This window comes from Tachypleus tridentatus, chromosome 7, assembly GCF_004210375.1.
Source record: "Tachypleus tridentatus isolate NWPU-2018 chromosome 7, ASM421037v1, whole genome shotgun sequence".
Lineage (NCBI taxonomy): Eukaryota > Metazoa > Arthropoda > Merostomata > Xiphosura > Limulidae > Tachypleus > Tachypleus tridentatus.
Genome location: NC_134831.1, coordinates 128,254,003 through 128,280,555, shown reverse-complemented (window position 1 = coordinate 128,280,555; position 26,553 = coordinate 128,254,003). Strand labels below are relative to the sequence as shown.

The window sequence follows — 26,553 nt, the reverse complement described above, 5'->3', positions numbered from 1 at the left end:
GTTTTTGGTTGATGGTTCTGTATGACTGAAAGTGTGTTTTTGGTTGATGGTTCTATATGACTGAAAGTGTGTTTTTCGGTTGATGGTTATGTATGACTGAAAGTGTTTTTTTGGTTGATGGTTATGTATGACTGAAAGTGTGGTTTTTGGTTGATGGTTCTGTATGACTGAAAGTGTGGTTTTGGTTGATGGTTCTGTATGACTGAAAGTGTGTTTTTGGTTGACAGTTCTGTATGACTGAAAGTGTGTTTTTGGTTGACAGTTCTGTATGACTGAAAGTGTGTTTTTGGTTGATGGTTCTGTATGACTGAAAGTGTGTTTTTGGTTGATGGTTCTGTATGACTGAAAGTGTGTTTTTGGTTGATGGTTCTGTATGACTGAAAGTGTGTTTTTGGTTGATGGTTCTGTATGACTGAAAGTGTGTTTTTGGTTGATGGTTCTGTATGACTGAAAGTGTGTTTTTTGGTTGATGGTTCTATATGACTGAAAGTGTGTTTTTTGGTTGATGGTTCTATATGACTGAAAGTGTGTTTTTTGGTTGATGGTTATGTATGACTGAAAGTGTTTTTTTGGTTGATGGTTCTGTATGACTGAAAGTGTGTTTTTTGGTTGACGGTTCTGTATGACTGAAAGTGTGTTTTTGGTTGACAGTTTTGTATGACTGAAAGTGTGTTTTTGGTTGATGGTTCAGTATGACTGAAAGTGTGTTTTTGGTTGATGGTTCCGTATGACTGAAAGTGTGTTTTTGGTTGGTGGTTCCGTATGACTGAAAGTGTGTTTTTGGTTGGTGGTTCCGTATGACTGAAAGTGTGTTTTTTGGTTGACGGTTCTGTATGACTGAAAGTGTGTTTTTGGTTGACAGTTTTGTATGACTGAAAGTGTGTTTTTGGTTGACAGTTTTGTATGACTGAAAGTGTGTTTTTGGTTGATGGTTCAGTATGACTGAAAGTGTGTTTTTGGTTGGTGGTTTCGTATGACTGAAAGTGTGTTTTGGTTGGTGGTTCCGTATGACTGAAAGTGTGTTTTTGGTTGGTGGTTCCGTATGACTGAAAGTGTGTTTTTGGTTGGTGGTTCCATATGACTGAAAGTGTGTTTTTTGGCTGATGGTTCTGTATGACTGAAAGTGTGGTTTTTGGTTGATGGTTCTGTATGACTGAAAGTGTGTTTTTGGTTGATGGTTCTGTATGACTGAAAGTGTGTTTTCTGATTAAGTAATGTGTCCTTTGATTCATTCAGGAGTTTAATTTTCATTTTGGTAAATGGAGTACTTTATTGTTTTGCCTTGTTAACATGAAGGTAGAGTCTGTGAACTGGAATTTTAGACTGTGTACATTTTTTGAGATTGCATAACAGAAATGTTTAATCACTAACTTCTTATTAATGAAAACAATTTTCTAAAGTAAGGCAGGAACTTTCATGCCAGTCAAATTAAGAATAATATAAATGTAGATGTTTATATTAACTAGAACATAGTTTCAGTTAACGTAAATCATTTCACAGAATAGTAAACTTTTCTTGTTGTTATTTCACAGTATTATAGAAGTATTGAAGTATTTTTTTATACCTTATCTGTCTTATATATGTAATTCAATATAATTCATTTGTTATAAATTCAGTAATGTATGACTTCTAGGATATATTAACTGGCAGAAATGTCACCCTGTTGTTGGCTGTTTGGTCAAAATCTTGGTGAGCTAAATGGTGTTTCTCTGTCACAAAATTGTTCCTAACTTCTTATGACTGCATGTAGGTGAACAGTTTTATGTGCTTCTATATTACAGGTTTCTTCCTGGCTTATTTTCTCACTGAATCTTTCCTCATAACTTGGTGAGCAAGGCCATCTCTTGTTTTCTTCCATAACTTACAACTCCACATCTCATTTTCTTTGTCAAAGTGTCAAACTTTCTTTGTGATAAGTCACTTTTCTGTTTGGCACTTTTTGGCATAGTGGTTTCCAATGTTCTCGATAGCTTTATACTTACACTGAGGTGAAAAAATACTTGTGTAGCTTAAAAAGATTGAGTTACTACAGAATTACTATAAACGTTTAAGCAACGAACTCTGTACAGAAGACATGCAGTTCCTTCAGTCACAAAACAAATCAATTGATAGTATAAACTTGGGTTCTATAGAAGAAAATGTAACTTTTCTCCAGAAATATAACAATGAGTTTTCACTAGAAAGACTTACCTTAAAATTATGCATTAAACTCACCTTACCAGAAGTTTAGAAGTTTTATTTAAGAGAAATTAAGTTTATTATTAATAATAAATGTACAAATTTAAAAAAAAGAAAACAAATATTATTTCTTCATTAAGAATGTGATTTGGGGAAGATGTTATAAAATAACATTGTGTTACTGTTTCAATTTTAGCAAGGGTCTGTTTTATAATATTTATTATTTTGGTGCAATATAAAGCTGTTATTGACTTATTTCTTTTAAACGAAGTGAACATATGCATTAAATAAACTTTCTATAGTAGACCAAATTGTAATGAAACTTTGGTAGGAACTTCCTCTTATTATATCAATACATGGTGAGAATTTTCATTCAAATTGGTCTTAAATTGTGGGAGGTGTTTTGTAGACAGTTGGACATTCACCTCTGTGTGTGTGTGTGTATATATATGTATATAAACAAGGCGTTTCTAACTTTGTTGGAAAGAGGAGTAAGGTGTGGAAGGAGCTAAAAGTATGCTGTCAACTTTATATTATGCTATGGTTTAGAATTTTATATAATAGAAGGAAATTTTTCAGTGTTATATCACAAAGAACAATAGGAATTACTTTGTAAAAGTAACAGCACTTTAAAATACTTTAAAACATTGGTATTAGAATCCAGTGGCAATTATCAAATTGTGGACTTGATCATTTGGTCAGTAGAACATATTAATATTGCCACCAGGAAACAAAATAAACTTACCAACATAGCTGGTTTTGAATAATAATGTACTACACCAAGGGAAAAACTGGACGTGGTTTATAATCAAAGTGGGACGCATGTCCCTTTTGTCTCATGTTAAAGAACCTGTGTATTATTTCTTTCTGTGTGAAAGCATTTTTGATTTCAGATGTGTATGTTTTCTTTATAACAGGCATACTCAACTGTGGGAACACCCGATTATATAGCACCTGAAGTTTTTATTAAAACTGGATATACTAGTGCTTGTGATTGGTGGTCCTTAGGTGTCATCACGTATGAGATGCTAATAGGTACACAGAACTTTAGCAGTTTTACTCAGTGCTATTAAGTGCATCTTTGTTTAATGGCCAGAGAAAGACATTTTTATTTCATTATTTAAATGCTTTGCATATGAACTTTGTAGACGTTTTCTAATATCTTCATAAATGTTCTAGTTTCTTAATGACTCTAACCAATAGCCTCTTAAAGTTTTGTGAAGAACTGGCCAACACTATCCTTAATTTAAACTTACAGATTGTGTATTTAAAGACTTGTACATATCTTATGTTATTGTACTAATCCTCACTTGTTGTACATTACTTTTCACAAAAATTTACTTTGCTAATTAATATCATTAAAGATAGAAGCTGTTTTATCTTTTCAGTATTTCTCATTTGTTTAAACCAATTATCTGTAAATATGTCTGCTTTTCATCACTGTTTGTTTGAGTAATTTCAGAGTTTAAGATTTTTTTGGTTTTTTTTTTAAATTAGCTGGTTCACAAACCAATTAAACATTTATTCCAAACTAGCTGTATGCTCTTTATTCAGTAACATGTGTGACATTATCCCATAATTTAAGGCTACTAATAATTTTAAACACACCATATTTTCAGTTAGAAGTTTGTCTGAAATGCATTTTACTCAATACCAAAATTTGTATCCATTGCAAAACATTTTATATATTTCATTCATCATTTATGAGATATCAAGCCTTATGGTGCATTATGTATAAACTAGAGAGGTATGATCCTTTAATACACAGAAGGTATAATGTCACATCTCAACAAAACTGGTAATAATTTTGACTGTTAATTAGTTATTTATGTTCTATGTTTATGTGATACATTTAATTTTCGACACCTTTTTTCTGAAACAGATTAATGTAGTGAATAACGTATATATATATTTCAACTTTCCAAGGCTATCCACCTTTTTGTTCTGAAACACCCCAGGAAACGTACAGAAAAGTGATCAGCTGGAAAGAGACTCTAGTATTTCCTCCTGAGGTGCCAATCTCAAGTGAAGCACATGACTTGATCCAGAAGTTTTGTAGAGAAATGGAGACGAGGATTGGTTTTATAGGAGGGATTAAAGAAATACAACAACATTCGTTTTTTAGAGGTGTTGACTGGGAACACATTCGGTATGTTAAATTTAAACAAATAGAAATACTGTTCTCTTTACACTGAAAAGTTATGTATGCATGGGTTTCTTTACCCTATTTTTTTCTGCTATCAACCATAAATTGGTATAAAAGTTGTTATTGGTTGCAGTGATAATGTAATTGGCTATCAGTAAGTAGACTTAAGGTTATTTTTTTTTATGACTTACAATCATTCAAAACTGCATAAAATTCTTCAATTCAAGTTGCTGAACATTATAGGAAAACATAAACATGGGTTCTAGAAAAGTATGTTCTAAAGCAAGTGTTATGAATCTTTTAATAATTCTAGAGAAAGACCAGCTGTTATACCTGTTCAAGTCACGAGTATTGATGATACTTCTAATTTTGATGATTTTCCGGATGTTGATTTGAAGATACGTAAGTATCTACTGAAAGAAACTTTTGTTTTTACTGGTTTATTTATTTGCATAAATTAGTAAAGGTGTGACAGTTCGATGTCACACTGGAACTGTGTGAATTGTTAGTAACATTTAAACTAGGCCTTTGAAGTTGTCCACTCATGACAGTAATGACACTGACAGTAAACTGTACCTTATTGTAGTGACGTTTTCGACTACAACAGTAGTGTCAAAACGAAACCTCATTTTGTGTCTCAAATCATTTTTCTTTTTATAGACTTTTGTCCTATTCAAAAAATAAAAATTCTACTGCTACAATGCAGTAATGTAATTGGATGTTGTAAACTGAAATAATAAATAATGTTGTTCCACTCCAGCTGCAGCTCCATCTACCGACACAGATGAACAGTCAGGGTACAAGGACTGGGTGTTTATCAACTACACCTTTAGGAGGTTTGAAGGCCTAACACAAAGAGGAAAAGGAACAAAGAAGACTTAAAAGTGGATTTTGAGTTAATATTTAATTCTAAAGACACTATCCCACCATTGTTCAGACGAAGAATTACTTGTGTACTGATTATTCTGAAGCAGTGTGTCCAGAGGATCGCACTCATTAGGTCTTTATTTTTGCTTGTGCATGAATTTGTCTTACCTTTATGTTTTATTTATTCTTTGCTCTGTTTGTAGGTAAAATAGACAAACAATTTCCTTAAAAAATACATAGATTCTTAAGTGTAATTTAAATATTTGACATAAAATGGTTAAGAACGGAATAACAAGAGAAATATGAAACTTAAGTGGTAGCAGAACATGCCACAGTGAGGACGTAAACAGCAATCTACGCACAAAAAACAACACAGTTTTTATTTTTAAATGTATAGGAGTGGTACACTTCTGGTATGGTATGCTTGTGGTCCAAGCATGTATTTTTTTTTGCATACTAATTAAAATGTTTTGTAATTCACCATGTTATAGTATCTGTAAAGTTGGAAAGTCATATCTGTTTTTATCGTTTCAGTTAAGTGAAGCATTCGGAGATTTTTTTCTGGTCCCTAAAGTTCTATGTATTACCGAATTATTTTAATTAAATCAGTTGGATGTTCCTCAGTAACTTATATTAACTAATCCCTTCTCTAAGGTTTAAGGCCTGGCATGGCCTATCGCGTTAAGGCGTGCGCTTCGTAATCTCAGGGTTGCGGGTTCGCGCCCGAGTCGCGCCAAACATGCTCGCCCTCCCAGCCGTGGGGGCGTTATAATGTTACGGTTAATCCCACTCTTCGTTGGTAAAAGAGTAGCCTAAGAGTTGGCGGTGGGTGGTGATGACTAGCTGCCTTCCCTCTAGTCTTACACTTCAAAATTAGGGACGGCTAGCACAGATAGCCCTCGAGTAGCTTTGTGCGAATTTCAAAAAAACAAACAAAAATCTAAGGTTTAATGTGTTGATGATTTAAGCCCTCCTCGCGAGCAGCTGGAAGTTGTTCTGCGTTTTCTCCAGAATTCATTAACGTAATTGGAAATTAAACTTCCCTCCACTTTGAAGGAGAATTTGTTTGTCAGATAAAAGTTTCTGAGGTGACTAGTTTTGTATTATGATAGATAGAAAAACGATTTATTCAGTAAGCGTAGAAGAAAATGTGTCGTTTGGTAAAAACCAAGAGCACGTGCCAAATCGCGTTTTAAGTGAATTGTGTGATCCCATAAAGAAACAAACAAAAAACTCCTCGAATGAAGCGTTTCGTTCAGTGAAGATAAACTGAGGAGAACCGAATTTACGTTTTCATTGAGTGTGTTGTCTGATAAATATAAGCTGCAAGCGCTACCCATGTTTATGGCTGTCGTCCTGGAAGCAAAGCAACGAGGGTCAGCAGAATGAAGTAAACTGGTTTGTTATAAATAGGGCGCACATGTGACCGCCCCGTCGTAGTCGCTAAGTTTTAGCTTTAGCTCTGTCGGTAAATATTGGTTAAAATATTATACTTGGTTGGAAACTAATCTTAAAAGTAAACGTACTTTAAGAATATTGCTTATGATGTTTTATTGTTTTCTCCTCTCTGATGGCGAAACCAACTAGTCCAACAGGTAATTCTTATAAGACGATGTCATTGTGTCGTTTTTCGTGTCATGTGATCGACATGTTTTGCTCTGATGGTAAAAATTCGAAGATATTTCACCAGCTTCGTGTGCATTTATCAAGTGACTCCATCTAAAATAATTTAGTCACTGTGTTAATAAATTTAGACAAATATTTTACTTGTTTTTGGCATGTAAATAAAACTGCAAATATAGGTAAAGAAAATAAAGTGTCGAGTTTTGTGTTTGTGGTAAATTTATACCAAGATAGTCTAGTCAGCCTCCTATGAATGGTTTTATCAACTGTTCTACTAAATGTAAAATATTTTTTTATTTATACCCTTGGAAAAATTAAAACAAGGGAATAGTAATAAATATATATATATATATAAATCTAGTTTAACTTACACACATACAGTAAAAAATCTCACGAGCAGTAAGTAAACTTCAATTTTGTCATCACTGTATCTTTAAATGTGCCTTACGAGATCAGCGGTATGTTAAAGATATTAAAGCAAATAGTTTTTTTTTCTTTTAATTAGAATAAACACAGTTTTAGAAAGATATACATGTATAAAGTGTTCCAGTGCTGATTTTTAGTTTTTGTAAGGGCCAGTAACATTTGGATAACGGTGAAATATTATAAAAGCTGACAAAGACTTCAGAATTTACAGTGTACATGAAAGGGGGCCTCAGAACACCTGGTGTCTAAACTTATAACTTTCAAACTTAATCATTTCATCTTGTGAACATGCAAGTAGGGGTTAAAATAAGGATTTGTTGATATATTTTTTAAAGCTGTGTACAAATAAAATTTTCTTTCTCACCAAACATAAAATGTGCGTTAATGATTTGTAGTTGATAATACATAAAAGTACTTTCAAAGCCATAGATTAATATAATTTAACCCTGGTTAAACTCCTTTAGCGCCATCTGTTGAAAACATTAAATACCACAGTTTTAAACACTGAATGTTGGGCCTGGCAGGACCAGGTGGTTAAGGCACTTGACTCATTTCTGAGGGTCACAGGTTCGAATCCCCATCGCACCAAACATGCTCGCTCTTTCAGCCGTTATAAAATCACAGTCAATCCCACTATTCGTTGGTAAAAAATTAGCCCAAGAGTTGGCGGTGGGTGGTGATGACTAGCTGCCTTCCCTCTAGTCTTACTCTGCTAAATTAGGGACGGCTAGTGCAGATAACCCTCGAGTATCTTTGAGCTAAATACAAAAACAAACCAACGAATAGTGGGATTGACGATAACTTTATAATGTTCCGACAACTGAAAGGGCGAACAAGTTCGGTAATGAGATTCACGAACCGCATATTATGAGTCTATCGTCTTAACCGCTAGAGGGATTCATGTAAAATATTCTTATGAATGTTTTTTAATCAGTTATGTAGCTTTGTGTGTGTGTGTGCATATATATATATATATTAAACAAATCACTGATTTTATAGATTAAATTGGAGATAAGGATGATAAAGCAATTGAAAAATAGACGTAATTTGATGAATGGAGCTTATTTAAGATTAAGTTAACCACATTGATATTAATACAAATAGTACTAGATTGCGTGCGTGAGTGCATTGTATTGATTAAAACCTTTTAAAAAATCCAGCATAATTCTCGTCATGTAGTATGAAGTTTATGCAACATTTTCACTCGTTTATTATCGAGAGTATACACTAAAGTACTTTTTTCCTGAGAGACGTTTTCTGTGTTTTGACTTTGTTTTAACGCTAATATATCGTGTGAAGTTGGAAATCGCAACTCCTCCGGCGACATCTGTTGGATATTATCGAGTAAATATGGTAAGCTACAGTAATAGCGCGGTTGTCACTCTTTAAATTTTAGTTTATCTTTAATTCAGGTCAGTTCTTGAAATTACTTGTAAATAAGTATGTTATCTTTGGATATGAAAAATAATAAAAATAGTATTTTTGAATCTATTTAAAATAAATTAATGAGCTGAGAAAACCGTAAATGAAACCCCACCTTCATAGATAAAATTACCAAAAACTATTTTAAATACTACGATGCCTACGTTGATTACTTTCTGTATGTGACTTTTCATCTAAAAATCAATCGCCTGAAATGATTTTTATATCTAAAATAAGATTGAATGATAATTAAAAAAAAACAGTTATAACAGAACTAACAACAAAAATATATTTACATTAAACTTCAAGGTTCTAAGCTAAAAGACTATGTACTGCTCGGACTCGTAATCTGAGGGTCGCGGGTTCGAATCCCGGTCGCACCAAACATCTTTGCCCTTTCAGTTGTGGGGGCGTTACAATGTGACGGTCAATCCCACTATTAGTTGGTAAAAGATTAGCCCAAAAGTTGGCGGTAGGTTGTGATGACTAGCTGCCTTCCCTCTAGTCTTACACTGCTAAATTAGGGACGGCTAGCGCAGATAGCCCTTGAGTAGCTTTACGTGAAATTCAAAAACAAACATATGTGTTAATACATGTATAATGCCATAAGAAGAAACACTCGGCATAAAACAGCATTTTTTTCAGTGTAAACTTCTGTCTCGGCGCCATATTTGAAGACATATATATGTATGTACGTACGTGTGTGTACATATATATATATATATATATATGTAACTAATGTATCATTGCGAAGTTATACATTTTAACACACTTTACTATGTATGGTAAATACAAGTAAACATCGATATAAAACGCATCGAAAAAGCGCGATAATCAGTTGGGCGCGATGGGGTCTTAGGCCCCAAATTTTTGGGTTTCTACAGAGGCCGCCGCTTAATATTACCACTGCTTAATGTAATCAGCCGGTTAATGTGATCAAAAATCAAAAACCAAATCCACTTCAATCTTTTTGTATGGTTTTCACGCCGCATATTGTGATCAAACCCCGGCCTGCATGTAATAATTCCTGGTGCTGTCAACTGCAGTAAAGTACATAATCTGCCAGTCATAGGATAGCTCTCAGTGCGTAGGCAAGAAGTATCAAAACTTTATTTTCATTAAAACCACAAGTCATCCTTGATCGACCGATGGATGACGAAGGATGAGTCATATACACTCATACACCAGTGACAGTGGCATGAAGTGCTGCAAACGATAGCGTCAATGTTGAAACCATATAAATTTTTGAGAAACAGCTCGCTCCCCAGAAGCTTTCAGACGAAATAGTTTCTTGGAAATCTCTGACGTCAGCTATTCCCTTTTATTCTAATATCGCCGAATAACTGAAAGGTCTTATAACACCAGCTCGTAGGCAGAATTTCGTCGACCGAATCAGTTTTGTCGTGAGTGAATGGGATAGTGACCATCCGGTGGCGACAGACTGCGATTTTCATATTTTTTCAACATACAGCGTATTTATACCCATGGAGAAGAGAGGCACCAAAAGGAATGCTTACACAGTACAAGAGAAGATACAGATTGTGCAGCGAATCCGGAACGGGGAAGCAAGGACCAAGATTATGAAAGAAATAGGAGTTCCAGAGTCTACACTTCGAGGTTGGCTGAAGAATGAAGATCAACTGAGAGAATTCTGCAACCAGGTAGACAGAATGACAGGACTACAGAGGAAGAAAGCCAAGACAGCAGCAGACCCAGCAGTGGACATGGAAGTTTATGATTGGTTTGTGAGACTTCGAGCAGACAACATTCCCATCTCAGGACCCATGGTCCTTGCAAAGGCAGAGAAGACCTACCAGCAACTATACCAGAAAGAAGATTGGTAGCCCACCCATGGATGGCTGCAGAGATTCAAGGAGCGTCACGGCATCAACCAGATCAAGATTTGTGGAGAGGCAAAGTCAGCAGATATAGCAGCAGCAGTGGAATTCATCCCTCAACTACAGGATTACATCAAGGAGAATAACTTGGAACTGAACCAGATCTACAATTGTGATGAGAAAGCAATAGAGAACCCAGCGGCAGCACCCACAGATTTTACCACTCCAGATGAAGAAGAAGAAGATGACCCCATTCCAGAAGAACTCAGGAATTGCATCACCTCAACTCAAGCAGTACAGTACACAGAACAACTTCTATATTGGGCAGAACACCACAATCTAGGAATTTGCAAGATACTACAGATCCAGGACCTCATGAGAACTGCGAAGAGGATGCGGAACCAAGGAGGAAGACAACAGACACTTTTGGAGGCTTTTGAAAGAAAGAAGACTACTGAGTAATTATAAATTTGTGCATTTCAACTTGTTTTATGTGCTTACTATATTTTATTGTTATTAAATTTTTTGAAAAATCCGTTTTTGTTTCAGTACTGAATTCGTATTTTAAACTTTGCCATGACATTTTTTTATCTGGTAATTATTTGACTTCAGTTTGTACTTAGATTTTAATAATTAGTAAATAAATTATCAAAATTAATTACTATATGTATTAACTTTTAAAATTGAACTAATTTTAATCAGCGTCTAATCGTAAAAACGATCACATGATTGCTCTGACGGAACTACTTTTAGAATATCATCCCCCATCAAAGTAATGAATTCGATAAATTTCTTTAGAATTCTGCTTTTTACATTTAATTTCAGTCTTAAAATTGAGTTTAATAAATAAAAAAAAATAAAAAAAGCTATATCATTGGTGTAAGTAGTTTTGTTTGTTTTTCTTTATTTCACTACAAAACGCGTAAATTTTGCATTATCGCTCACCCCGAGGGTCAAAAAAATATATAATCAAATCGGTATAAGGCGCAATCAGATACAACGCGGTCGAATTTTTTGGACCCCAACTAGCGCCTTATATCGATGTTTGACTGTACATGCCCACCGACATTACAATAATAATTTCTATATTTCACTTTTATTAAGTGAATAACCTGAAGAAAACAAAAACAAAACCTCTTCATACTTTTGATTAGTCTTGAAGTATTTATTCATGCAATACACGTATAAATAAAAATGAATCATTATCTGTTTTGATTGTATGAAACTGGAACAGGTACATATTGTTTGTTTGTTGTTTTAAATTTATTTTTGTCAAATTTAACATACAGTGCTAGTGCCCTTGATATAGAATTACTTTGTTCCATATTAACTTAAATGTTTGTTTGTTTGTTTTTTTACACTGTAGATTATTTGGTAGATTATTCAACAATAAAAGTTTCATAACTTAACTGAATATGTACAAGGGATTTTACCATCAAGGTAAAGATAATACATATTTATGTTACTTGTATCGCATCAGTGTAAAGAGGGTATTAGTATATTTTTGGACAACAACGGGCACAATAATTTATCAAAATAATTACATAAATTATCCAGGATTTGTCTTCCAGTCATTCAATACCTTGAAAACGATTATGTTGATAATCTGAAAGAATAAATCACGAATTAATTAATTAGTAAATAAGGTGCCAAATCAACTAATTATCTTCATAATTACTCCATATTTACAAGAATCGAGCGAGAAATTCACTTTTTTTTTTCTTTCAACAGTTTCACAGAAACGAGCCATTCTTAAAATCATTGATAGAAAATTATTTTAAACAAACTTTATTAATGTGGTGTAAATCCGTTATTAAAACGTCTTTATTTTTTTTTTTATTTATCACCCACGGATGAATCTTAAAGATTCAATATTTATCGTATTGATTAATAATCATAAATGAAAAAATAAAAGTTATTTTTATTATAACAGTTTTACAATTAAAACTTTAGGTAATGAGATATGTAAGACTGTACGACCAATCAATGTTCAAAATTATGTACATTAATATTTTAATATTAACATTACTGTTGACTAACTTTGCCATTTGGAAAAAAAATACTTCTGTTTATTTTTAAATGGATAAATTAAAAATTAATTTAGAAACTACAGGATCTATTTTATTGCAAAGATCAAATTCACTAAATATATATATTACGGTTTCAGAATTATATATACCTAAATTATTTAATGAGTACTTGGGTTTATTTTTAAACTTTAAATGCCATATCAGTATAAAATAATTACTTAATATATTTTATATTTATTTATTCTCTCCTTAATAATATTTGGGTTTCGTACAGTGTTTACTATTTAAAATTTATCACTCAGTGAGTTTATTTTTGTATTTTATTATAACTCTATAATTTATTAACTGTAGTACTTGAGTATCTCTATATATCTTGTTTTAAAAGTTTATGTAGAAATCTGTATTCTTTTTTATACGAACGACATAAAAAAGCGAAATAGACCAAGTATGCAATCTTTTGCTGTTGAAAACTCATTAAAAACTGAATTTTCTATTTCGTTTTTTTTATTCTTGTCGAAATAAATGAAAACATTTTGTTTATCAACAGACACTCAGTTTTTAAAAAGTTTTAATAGCTAGGAATTATGATTAAGTTCATCTAACTTTGACCCTAATCTTTCATTAATCGGTGCACAAGGTAGAAGACGGATGACAGTTATTTACATTCCAGATTCAATGTTTTCTATCATGCTTCGATAGATAAGTGAAAACAAAAAATAAATTGTCATCAAGAAATATCATTTTGTTCTCTCTACCTCTTCATGGTTTGGAGAAAACATTTTTTTTTAAAGAGCTATGAAAGAAATAAATACCAACACGTTTTAAAATATTGTAAAAACAATAACATCAAAAGGAAACTACTTCACTAATTTTAAAATTTTACAGTTTCGTTTCGCTAAAAAGAAAACAATACAAACTTTAGAATGAGCAAAGTATAATTGTTATTGTTGATTTTAGTTTATCAATGGGTCACTGAATTATCTGCGTCGCTACACAGTAAAATAAAGTTAAATCGGTTAAATAAAAAGATCCATCTGGTTATATGTTACTGTGGTCGGGTGAATCTCAAGACACAATTCAATAAAACAAGCTACAAGGACTTACCAGTTGTATTTATACCTTACAGTAAATGTTCAAAACATAAAAGAAAATAATGAGGTAAAACTTTACAAATCACTTACCCATTAATCTTTATAAAAGATGATTCAGTAAACGAGGAAACTTAACAGAAAGATAAATTAGGACAACAAGCGTTTACTCCGTTACTACTAATAATATTCAGAAACTTCAGACCGATTTCTAAATAAATTAAAAATACCAATAAAGCATTTTTGTTGACTATTTTTATGATTCAATAGGTAGCTTGCGATAAAACAGATGTTTCTCATTCTGTGTCCTTAGAAGAAGTGAATGAGACAGTAAGTTATAATTTACTCTGTCTTCAGATTGCTATCACAAAAAGTTTATTTTTGCTATTTTGTATGTGTGTGTTTGTAGTTTACAAACGATTCGAGAAGAAATTTGAGTATTATTCACTGAGGCAAGTAATAAAAAATATAAGAGATTTGTAAAGTTAAAATGTGATCACGTTATGTAAACATTATTATGTTAGCAATTAACGACATATCTTGAAAAGGAAACCTGGAAATGAAATTCATGCAAGATTTAATGAAAAATATCTCATCTGAGAATTAAATCTTTACATTTAACGTAATTAACTGGAGAAATATATGTAGTTTTGTAATTACTCTAAATGGTTGTATGTACATACACTCTTTATTTAGCCACTTATCAATACCTGTTAAGCCTTAGCAGTATTTTGGAATATATCAAATTGGATGGGCTGATTTCGTAATAATCCACACATAAACGATGTCATCAGCACTGACTTCTGCAGGTTCCGGAAATGATGTGATTTGACGGAAACGTCTTTTCCCGCTAAAATTAAACACTTATAATTGAGAGTATAATCTTGGGATTACCAGCAATAGCAGCCACAAACATATAATCACAATTAAATAGAATAAGTGAATGTTGTCGAAAATATAGAATCAAAATAAACACAACTAGTAGTATTCACTAAGTTAACTAAATATAAAAAAGCACAACAACAGATATATATGAATGGAGAGCTACTCCAGACTACTGCAACAGCAAAATTTCTAGGACTAACATTCGACTGAACACTAACGTGGATAAACCACATAAATATTATTAGAACACAAATTTGGCGAAGAACAAACTATGCTAGGAGTCTAACTGGCAAAAATAGTGGAGCTACGGCAGACAACATTATGAAAATATATAAAACACACATTAGACCCGTCATTGACTATGCAGCCCCTGTATAGATAAACGTAAGCAAAAAACTACTACAAACAATACAAAATACATTACTCACAAAAGCTTATAAAGTACCCAGAACAACATCATCTGAATTCATACATAAATACGCACACATGGAAACAATAGCAGATAGACTCCTACATAGTACAATAAATTATTTTGACAAAGATTGAAGAAAATATGAATTAGTAAGCGAATTTTACAGTTACTATTTACATGATGATGATAGACCTAAACACCTTTCACCAGTGAATATATATTTTCTAAATAAATAAAAAGCCACCTATAAACTGGATTCCACATTAGATTAGGAATTAATTACTAAACATTGAAAGGTTTTTTATGTAAATGTTTTATAGTTAATATCTAACTGATGAAAGTGCAAATAATCTATGGAAGTATAAGAGAAACAATATATTTGCACAAAGTGTATGTATAAATCGTGCATGGACATTGCCCTGAAGGGGGCCTGAGTAAGTGCGGGTTACTCTGGTCCTTGTGTACAATATATAAATGCACTTGACAGTTGTAAAACCAAAATTTGAAGGAAGGAGGAAGAGGTTAACGAAACCCAATACCCAAATACCCATACAGAGAGACAGCGATCTTGAGATTATGAGAATAGCTGACAAGTGTAAAAGAAATTCTAGAATTGTGTAAGAATGAGTTTGATAAATGTTGTTTAAAGAAAAACTCTTTTTAAGTGATACATAATTAAACTCGTTTCTGAATTATGTGCGATGTTTTACAGAATTATCTTCGAAAGATCTTGACTACAGGTTAAAGTAAATATTTTATGTGTAACTTCAACAAATGACAGCTATTTACATATATGATAAATTGTGGCGTTTATTAACCGTCGTCACGAACTCTTTAACAGTGTGAGAAAACGTACCACATGAGGGCGCAATAAATTACTGTTATAAATCTCATTGATATATTTCAAGTTTCTGTGTCAGATGAATGTTTAATACAAAGTAGACGGTAACCAGCATATGGAAACGCAGTGTTGGTATAGAGAATATTATGCTTGTTTCTTTTTTAATATCAACACACTGAAATAAATACTAAAAAATTATAAACGTTAGATTTCAGCAGGAAATGTAACTATAACTCATATTAAGTGAGTACAGTTAGATGAATCTAATTTTTAATGCAATGGCTATCGCGGATACTGTTAGAAAAAAAAAAAAAGCATTTTTAATTAAAGTTTTCAGTATACATTTACGGCCCGGCATGGCCAAGCGTGTTAAGGCGTTCGACTCGTAATCCGAGAGTCGCGGATTCGAATCCCCGTCACACCAAACATGCTCGCCCTTTCAGCCGTGGGGGCGTTATAATGTGACAGTCCATCCCACTGTTAGTTGGTAAAAGAGAAGCCCAAGAGTTGGTGGTGGGTGGTGATGACTAGCTGCCTTCCCTCTATTTTACATTGCTAAATTAGGGACGGCTAGCGCAGATAACCCTCGAGTAGCTTTACGCGAAATTCAAAAAAACAAACAAACAAAACAGTATACATTTATTTATATTACAGATACAACGGATAACCAAGCTTTATATCTCACTTTATTTTAGCGTGATGTTTAAATAAATATTCTGGTGATATGGGTTAAAAAAAATCATATATTGGACTTTTCTAAATCCTTTATAAAACTGTGGTGTTTAAGCCATATGCAGGCTTTAAATAATTAATTTTTTTCTGTTTAATCATTTACTTCCAATATTAATTTATATGTATAATAAATGACTTTACATCGATTATTTTATGTAAATAACTAATTGTTTTTTCAGACTATTTATTTATTCATTTTCTCTTTTGAACAGGTATTTTTGACCAAAAATGAACATATATATGTATTCAATTCAAAATTATATAAAAATGTAAGTTGCTATTAAAGCAATATAATTATTTTATAACATTTAAATATTAAACAAATATTTATCTAACGTATAATTTGTGTTATTTTATTGATATTATTGTACAGCAATATGATTGGTTTGGTTTTTTTGGAATATCGCACAAAGCTACTCGAGGACTATATGTGCTAGTCGTCCCTAATTTAGCAGTGTAAGACTAGAGGGAATGCAGCTAGTCATCACCACCCACCGCCAAGTCTTGGGCTACTCTTTTACCAACGAATAGTGGGATTGACCGTCACATTATAACGCCCCCACTGCTGGGAGGGCGAGCATGTTTGGCGCGACTCGGGCGCGAACCCGCGACTTTAGATTGTGAATCGAACCTCATAACCCACCAAGCCATGCCGGGCCCAGCAATATGCATTAATATATGTACATTTTCTTTTAATGTTCTCAATTTTTCCAACGTTTTATTTAAATACAAAACCTATATAAGAGAGGTTGCACTTTTTAATTAAATTAATTTTAACTATTATTTATATATATATATATATCATATTTAAAATATATAAAACAACACTTGGCCATCTGTCACAGTTTTCTTACTCGCAGCATGTTGTGTTATAACGTGAATGTATGTTTAAATTTTTTCTACAAAACTTACATTTTTGCTGGGTCGAAAATACCATGAGCCACTGGTTCTGATCTCATTTTGTTTAGTGATAGCTGAGTTTCTAGTTCGGCTAACCTAATGTCCGAAATCCCGCTCTTTCTTTGTCTGTTGAATAAAGACAACGGTAAGCCTTGAAAAACTTTGTTTCAACACTTTAATGTTAACTTTTTTTTAGTAGGTGCATACTGACAGTTAAAATAACGCTTTGACTGTTGCAGGCTATGTCGACAAGGTAGTTAGGCTTACCTTATTAGTAAGAACAACGCTGTCTGATGTCGTATAATATTGATAATTGAGCTGTGTTGTCGTTTCATAAACAGTATTTATTGTTCACTTTGTTTCATATTGTGTTTGGTCTTTTTCTTCAAAGCAGTCAAAGTCAGGAAATTCGTATTTATTTCTGAATAACACCCCCTAACGTTCCACTATCTACTACTGTTATTACTATTGCCAGAATGGGAAAATAATATATCTAGAGGTGGAACTCTGTAACTAACAGGTCGGATGTACAGCATCACAAGTAGCTCTAAGTTTAACAACAGTATTATAAGTAATAAAAATTAGTAAACATTAAGTACGATGTAGGGATAGCTATACCAAAAGTCCAGATACAAGGAAGAGATGAATACACAAATCCATACAAAATCCTACGTACGTTGTCAATAACTATCGGGTCAAACTTACAAAGTTATGGTTTTTCGTCACTGTAAGACTGTATAGCACTGTTCAGTTTAACTGGTTTTATTCAAACATGAATTCACGCGTCTCACAGAAATTCAACATTAGCTGTAGATAAAAGTTATTCTTGGAAAGATATGGCTACCTATATTGTGATTTTTTAATGATTTTGTGTATTTAGACTTATTTGATTTCTGTATCTCTTGACATTGACCCCTACATCATGTCCTCTGCTGGTACAGTAGTAAGTCTTCGAATTTACAACACTAAAATCAGGCGTTCGATTCCCCTTGGTTGAGTTAGCAGATAGCCCAATGTGGCTTTGCTATAAGAAAACACATGCGCCACCTACATCATTCCCGATTTTCACAAATTTGTTTTTATCACTTGCTTCCATTCTTTCTTTTTAAATAATTTCATAAAAGTAGGTTGATTAAACATTTCTTTTATATTTATAATTCGATGGTAATATATACTCTTCAAAAAAAGAAACGCAAAAGGCAAAATATGAGACAAATTGTTAACAAGTTTATTTCGGGTAGTTCTGTATGACATGTGTGAAACTTTGCACATTTACTGCTGAACATCCAAAGTCTGCAAAGGCGAAGTCCACGCTCACTAGGTGAAGTTTAACGTCACTCAACGTCAATAACAAGTATGCCCCCCCATGAGCATCAATAACTACTTGGCATCTCATGCCCATGGAAGAGATGAGATGACGAATCACATCCTGTGGAATGGCTGTCCACTCAGCCTGCAAAGCTGCTGGAAGCTGAGGTAGAGTCTGCGGTTGAGGTTGTCGCCGTCGCAGACGTCGGTCCAACTCGTCCCATAGATGTTCAATGGGGTTTAAATCTGGTGATCTGGAGGGCCAGGGAAGAACGTTGATGTTGTGGTGTCTCAAGAAGACAGTGGTGAGTTGGGCTGTGTGAGGACGGGCGTTGTCATGTTGAAAAACGTCGTTGACGTTCACCATGATGGGTTGCACATGGGGCCTAAGAATCTCGTCGACGGTTGCGTACGGTCTGATCAGAAATCCTACGCAGCCCTGGTATGGTTGAGGCAGTAGACGTCTCAGTGGTGGTCTTATCTCGAAGGTGACGTAACCGGATGTTGCGATCTTGTGCGGGCGTGGTCACACGAGGTCTGCCAGATCGTGGACGGTCACGAGTTGATCCATGTTGTTGGTGACAATTCCATAGCCCTGTGATGGTGCTTGGGTGGACATTCACAGCTCTGGCAACATCTGATCGAGATTCGCCTGCTTCCAAGCGACCAATGGCGTTGTTGCGTTGTGCTTTAGTCAGTCTTGGCGTAACTGTATTGTGTGTCGGTGGCTTAACACTGAGCTATGGAAACCGAAAACCCGTCACTTTTATAGGGATTTTGCACACGTTGCACTTGCAGAACATGCAGATCTCTCAAACAAATTTATTGGACACGCATGCGTTTTGGCGAAAAGTCCGATGCTTTCCTCCGTTTTCAAAGTGCACAACTTTTATTGCCATTTTGGTCTGACAATCACGTGTAACATCACATACTCTGAGCTTGTAACGTTATTACATATATTTCTCTTCAAAATAACAAAAATATCCCTTTTGCGTTTCTTGTTTTGAAGAGTATATATATTTAATATCATATCAATTTTATCAGTTTCTTTATTGCAAACCGAAATTTTATACCTAATCAAGAAATGATTTGGATTAAATTTTTATCAGGTGACTATGGCACGAAAACAAAATTGCAATCAATCGAAAACACGTAAAAGAAGGGAGCATATTTCATATAGCAGGCCTTCAAGATTCTTCAATCTTTAAAAATAATAATAAATATTTAGGACCACGTGTTTTTAGCTCTTTCCTACTGTGAACCCAAGATATCACAATTCGTGCTCTTTGCCACACACACACACACGAAAAAATGCGCTCCATGCTTTGGGGCTTTGATTGCTTTATTGTGGCGATGGCTTAAGAGTTGACAGTTGCTGCTGTTGATTTGCGGCCTTTCTTCTATTCTACACTATTAGTAGTGTAAGACTAGAGGGAAGGCAGCTAGTCATCACTACCAACCGCCAACTCTTGGACTACTCTTTTACCAACGAATAGTGGAATTTACCGTAACGTTATAACGCCCTCAAGACTTAAAAGGCGTGCATGTTTGGTGTGACGGAGATTCCATCCCGCGACCCTCAGATTACGAGTCGCACACCTTAACACGCATGGCCATGCCGGGCCTATGTAGAAGTGAACCGTGTGTGAAGAGTTTATTATGAAAAGTCTATAACCATTAATAAAAACACAAAGCTACACAACGGTGTATTTGCACTTTGCTAACAAGGGGTATCGAATCCTGATTTTAGGGTTTTTGTTTCTTAGTCGAGTTTATTTATGTAATAAAAAAACGGGTGTCTTTCGGGTAACTGGCTAACACGAAAATATCAAAATATAAAACGTTAAAACCAAAACAGTAACTTCCATTTATGAAGAACTGTACATTTGATGTTGTACTATATTCATCTAACACAAAGTTTCTCGAATAACTTCTATTTTAAATTATCTAAGGACAATACACGTAACAAGACATTTTTTGAGTAATTTTTCTTTTGTTTTCAGAATGCTTACTTAGAAATGATTTTAATTTCGACGTAAGTCGTTCTTACCTGGCATGCGGGCGTGCCATAGAAACGTTCACTATAAACAGTAGAACAATCGTTAATGTGACTCGTCTCCTGGAACCAGCATTCATTATACAGATCTTTGTTTTTTATGAATTATCAAAGTTTTTTTTTTGTTTCTTGTTATTGTTTTAAAACCACTGAATGATGATTAGTAATGTTTTGCAGATGGCTTTGTCTGCAGTCACAGATTACAGAATGCTGGTTGTCAGCCGAATAATTGCTTTTAAGTATCAATTATATTCGACAGAGGAAAAACAAGATTATCATCTGCCTACATTATTTACACTTGCCAATAAGAATCCAGAAGGTTATGACGTCAGAACTTCTCTAAACTACGTAGACCCTTTCCAAATCTCATTGGTCAATATATATAAGCTGGACAGTAAGAGTGAGCACTTTTAAAGACAAAAATTAGGAATAAATCTAAACACTAACATCACCGTATTTTGCATAAGAATGGTATCAACACAAATAAATCTAAACACCAACATTACCGTGTTTTGTATGAGAATTATATCAACAAATCTAAACACCATTACTGTACTTTATATAAGAATGGTATCAACACAAACAAATCTAAACTCCAACATTACCGTATTTTGTATAAGAATGGTATCAACACAAATAAATCTAAACTCCAACATTACCGTATTTTGTATAAGAATGGTATCAACACAAATAAATCTAAACACCAACATTACCGTGTTGTGTATGAGAATGATATCAACACAAATCTAAACACCATTACTGTACTCTGTATAAGAATGGTATCAAGACAAACAAATCTAAACACCAACATCACCGTATTTTGTACAAAAATGGTATCAACATAAATAAATCTAAACTCCAACATTATCGTATTTTGTACAAAAATGGTATCAACATAAATAAATCTAAACTCCAACATTACCGTATTTTGTATAAGAATGGTATCAACACAAATAAATCTAAACTCCAACATTACCGTATTTTGTATAAGAATGGTATCAACACAAATAAATCTAAACACCAACATTACCGTGTTTTGTATGAGAATGATATCAACACAAATCTAAACACCATTACTGTACTTTGTATAAGAATGGTATCAACACAAATAAATCTAAACACCAACATTATCGTATTTTGTACAAAAATGGTATCAACATAAATAAATCTAAACTCCAACATTACCGTATTTTGTATAAGAATGCTATCAACACAAATAAATCTAAACTCCAACATTACCGTATTTTGTATAAGAATGGTATCAACACAAATAAATCTAAACACCAACATTACCGTGTTGTGTATGAGAATGATATCAACACAAATCTAAACACCATTACTGTACTCTGTATAAGAATGGTATCAAGACAAACAAATCTAAACACCAACATCACCGTATTTTGCATAAGAATGGTATCAACACAAATAAATTTAAACACCAACATTACCGTATTTTGTACAAAAATGGTATCAACACAAATAAATCTAAACACTAACATTACTGTATTTTGTATAAGAAAGGTATCAACAGACATTGCTTGTTTGTTTTGAATTTCGCACAAAGCTACTCGAGGGTTATCTGCGCTAGCCGTCCCTAATTTAGCAGTGTAAGACTAGAGGGAAGGCAGCTTGTTATCACCACCAACCGCCAACTCTTGGGCTTCTCTTTTACCAACAAATAGTGGGATTGACCGTCACATTATATCGCCTCCACGGCTGAAAGGGCAAGCATGTTTGGCGTGACGGGGATGCGAACCCGCGAGCCTCAGATTACGAGTCGAACGCCTTAACACACTTGGCCATGTCGGGCCATCAACATACATTTTCAGATATATTTGATACTGTTACATAACGTTATTCAAAGTTTATTTTCATTTATATAGCCAGTTGTTTGTTGGTTTTCCAATATTCACCAAGGCTACTGTGCTAGTCGTCCTTAATTTTGAACTGTTACCGTAGAGTGAAAGCAGATAGTCAACAGAAACCGTCGCCAATTCTTCTCTGACCAAATAGTGGATTTGTTGTGTTTTTTTGTTTTTTTCAATTCTGCGAAAAGCTACACGAGGGCTATCTGCACTAGCCATCCCTGATTTAGCAGTGTAAGATTAGTGGGAAGGCAATTAGTCATCACCACCCATCGACAACTCTTGGGCTACTTTTTTACCAACGAATAGTTGGATTGACTGTAACATTATAACGCCCTAACGCCTGAAAGGGCAAGTATGTTTGGTGTAACGGGGATTCTAACCCTAGACACTCATATTGCGGGTGCAGTGCCCTTACCACCTGACCTTGCCGAGCCTCCGAATTGTGAGATCGGACCATCACCCTGATAACCTGCTGTTGACCCTAAAGTGCAAACAGCGCTATTTATTTTTCTTTCACGGTACCAAAACGCGAACATATAAACAACAGTTCCATAGTCCGGCACTGGACTACGCTAAGCTCTTAACCATTGTTATAATACAATAAAACTCAAACCAGTAAAGTTACAAATATTACATGCACTAAAGTGCAGAGCCAAGTTAATACAGTAATTAGATGGAAGGAGCTCGAAGTTCAAAGGGTAATGATGGTACAGTTTAACGTTCTGTTAGATTTGTTGTATAAAATCACGTTTAATAGAAGTGGAGATATTTACAGAAGCATGGACATAAGGTTTCCATCACGATGGACACAAACATTTTGTAATGGTCACTAAATCATTGTTTTTATTATTATCAGTTAAGCAAGAATTACGACAAAGTTTATCTGATAAATCCACTGTGTAAGCACTTTGAACGTAGAAAGCGTTTAAATAATTTATTAGGGTTCTTGCTCATTGGTCGATTAGTTTATGCACAGAAAGTCAGTATGGTGTTTGCGTAGAAATAAAATATGCAGAATTGGTTTGTTTGTTTGTTTTGAACTTCGTGCGAAGCTACACTAGGGCTATCTGCGCTAGCCGTTTCTAATTTAATAGTGTAAGGCTAGTGGGAAGACAGTCATCACCATCCACCGCCAACGTTTGGGCTAATCTTTTGCCAACTAGTAGTGGGATTTACTGTTACATTATAACGGCTGAAAGGACCAACATGTTTGGTGTGACGGGGATTCGAACAATATTCAAAACTAATCAAAACCTTGTAAAGTAAACATAATTCTTTAGAGAAAAACTCTTTAAGTGCTTTATCTTTCTAGGGCATCAAGAGGTAGGAAAATACGACATAAAGTGAGCTAATTGGGAGCCCGGAAAGTTCATTAGTGAAAGCCAAAGACAAGCGAAACAGTTCCAACACATTCCCTATAGTTGTCGACGTTTACTGAGTTCTTCTGTTTTTAGGGTAAAGAAAATCATGAGGGCAGAATCAGGAAATTGGGCACCACTCAGGAGATCTGAAAGAGCACGAATGTAAATACGATAGTAACGTATGTTCTAAGTCCATGTAACCATGTCACAGGATGTAGATGGATCTTTACCAAAATTGGTATTGAGGTTCACTGGGTCCATAAAAAAATTTAATTTTGCGTTTTGCGGTTTATATGGTCGTGTTTTTGCGTTTTCGCATTCTTTACCACTACTCTGCACTCTGTTGTTGATGGTTCCTCACCAAATTTAGCGTGAAGGTTTGTTGGGTTTAGGCGAAAATGCATGTAAAACTTGCGGTTTCGTTTTTTTGTTTTCCAATTTTTAATGAGTTTATTATTATTATTTTTTTTTCAATTGGGCCTGGCATGGCCAAGCGCGTAAGGCGTGCGACTCGTAATCCGAGGGTTGCGGGTTCGGGCCCACATCGCGCCAAACATGCCCGCCCTCCCAGCCGTGGGGGCGTCATAATGTGACGGTCAATCCCACTATTCGTTGGTAAAAGAGTAGCCCAAGAGTTGGCGGTGGGTGGTGATGACTAGCTGCCTTCCCTCTGGTCTTACACTGCTAAATAGCCCTTGAGTAGCTTTGTGCGAAATTCAAAAAACAAACAAACAAAACAAATTTTTTTCAATTACTTATAAGGGAAGCGATTTTTCGAGTCCTAAGATAATCTTTTATTAACCGTGAATTTACATAACTTCTGTCCAGGGGGCGGGTACTACATCAAGTTGTAGAATAAATTAAAGTTTGTAGAGAACTGCAACGAGTATTATATGAAAAAGCTGGTCTTCACTGGTCATAACTGAAACTGAGGATAAATCGCCACAGTAGGATAGGTGGATCTGGCAGAAATGGGCGGGGCAAATTTCTACACGATTGAGAAAATTCGTACGACTGTGGTTACCGACACAGTGGACAGCGACTTAAAATTCAGTTTCCAGAAAAAAGAAAACATCATATGATTACAATGTTAATTGCAAAAATATCCTAACTAAGAAAGAAGGACTGCACTATCTAACAGGGCCATAAAGAAGGACTGCACTATATAACAGGACCATAAAGAAGGACTGCACTATCTAACTGGACAATTAAGAAGGACTGTACTATATAACAGGACCGTAAAGGAGGATTGCGCTATCTATCAGGGCCATAAAGATAGACTACAGTATCTAACATGATAAAAAAGAAGGACTATACTATATAACAGGTCCTTAAAGAAGGACTGCACTATCTAACAGGACTGTAAAGAAGGACTGTGCTATCTAACTAGATCGTAAAGGACTGCACTCTGACTGGACAATAAAGATAGACTACAGTATCTAACATGGCAAAAGAGAAGGACTATACTTTATAACAGGTTCGTAAAGACGGACTGCTCTATCCAATAGGATAATAAAGAAGGATTGCACTATCTAACAGGGCCATAAATTATGACTGTACTACTTAACAGGACCGTAAAGAAGGACAGCACTATCTAACAGGATCATAAAGAAGGACTGCTCTATCAAACAGGACTATAAAGAAAGACCACTATTTAACAAGACCGTAACACAAGTAGTGCGAGAAGTGTGTCTCTACCGAGCAACCCGAAAATGAAGGGGGGGGGGGTTAGTGGTGAGGATAGATAGATAGATTAAATGTTTCGGTATGGTCCGAGAGATGCCAAAGGCGCCAGGAAAGAATTATTATACGCGCCCTTCTCTTCTTCGGACCCAGATACGCTTGTACAAACTGACTGTCAGCAAGCTGAAATTTGTGATTTCGTAATAGAAATAATTCATCCAATCTTGGATTAAAAGCCTGCTATTACATACCGTCTTGAAAGATTTAAAATATCATAAGTAACCTACTAACCTACTGTGCTTTTGTTAAATATTTTACCGTTGGATATTATATTTTGAAGATTTGTGGGAGCAGTATTAGTGTAGACATTTTAGTCGTCAGTTAGCGGTAATTAAATAGAGCAATTTATGAACAATATTGAAGTTTTAGGCTTATTTTATAACACAAGAAAGTTTAATCAGTGTTGTATCATGTACATTTGTCATTCGTTGTTTACGTAACAACCAAATTGAATATATGTCCAAATTACTATCATCTTAACATTTAATATGAATTAATTAACATTTCAACAAATTAATCAAATAAGAATAGGTTAAGTTTTTAAGAAATCAATGATTAATTCTATCATCATAAAATTGATAAATACACCAACACAGACAAACAAATTCCTACCTCAGAGGAAATCACAAAGTGTCATTAATTAAGTTTGGTTTGAATTTCGTGCAAAGCTACTCGAGGGCTACCTGCGCTAGCCGTTCCTAATTTAGCAGTGTATTCATAAATACACTTAGATATTTCATAAATAAATATTCTAGTTATAATGTGACTAGAGGGAAAGCAGCTAGTCATCACCATCCACCGCCAACTCTTGGGCTACTCTTTTACCAAC

At 34.4% G+C, this 26,553-nt stretch overlaps 2 protein-coding genes across 7 annotated transcripts in view; one reads left to right on the top strand and one right to left on the bottom strand.

Moving 5' to 3' along the window:
• Positions 1-7,615, top strand: part of LOC143256573 (serine/threonine-protein kinase tricornered-like) — a 62,603-nt gene extending 54,988 nt beyond the window's left edge. For all 6 annotated transcript variants that reach the window (XM_076513951.1, XM_076513955.1, XM_076513950.1 and 3 more), the window contains 4 exons: positions 3,096-3,213; positions 4,105-4,327; positions 4,638-4,726; positions 5,085-7,615. In XM_076513951.1, coding sequence (XP_076370066.1) covers positions 3,096-3,213; positions 4,105-4,327; positions 4,638-4,726; positions 5,085-5,206 — 552 coding nt within the window. In that variant the 3' untranslated portion in view covers positions 5,207-7,615. The remainder of the gene's footprint in view (positions 1-3,095; positions 3,214-4,104; positions 4,328-4,637; positions 4,727-5,084) is intronic.
• Positions 7,616-11,970: 4,355 nt separating this feature from the next.
• On the bottom strand, positions 11,971-26,042 carry LOC143257808 (uncharacterized; the record flags this gene model as incomplete). The annotated part of the gene is made up of 7 exons (XM_076516837.1): positions 11,971-12,106; positions 14,329-14,468; positions 17,401-17,514; positions 20,747-20,815; positions 23,001-23,101; positions 25,369-25,420; positions 26,017-26,042. Coding segments are annotated over 6 exons (471 nt in total), but the record flags the coding sequence as incomplete, so codon positions are not given.
• Positions 26,043-26,553: the final 511 nt, after the last annotated feature.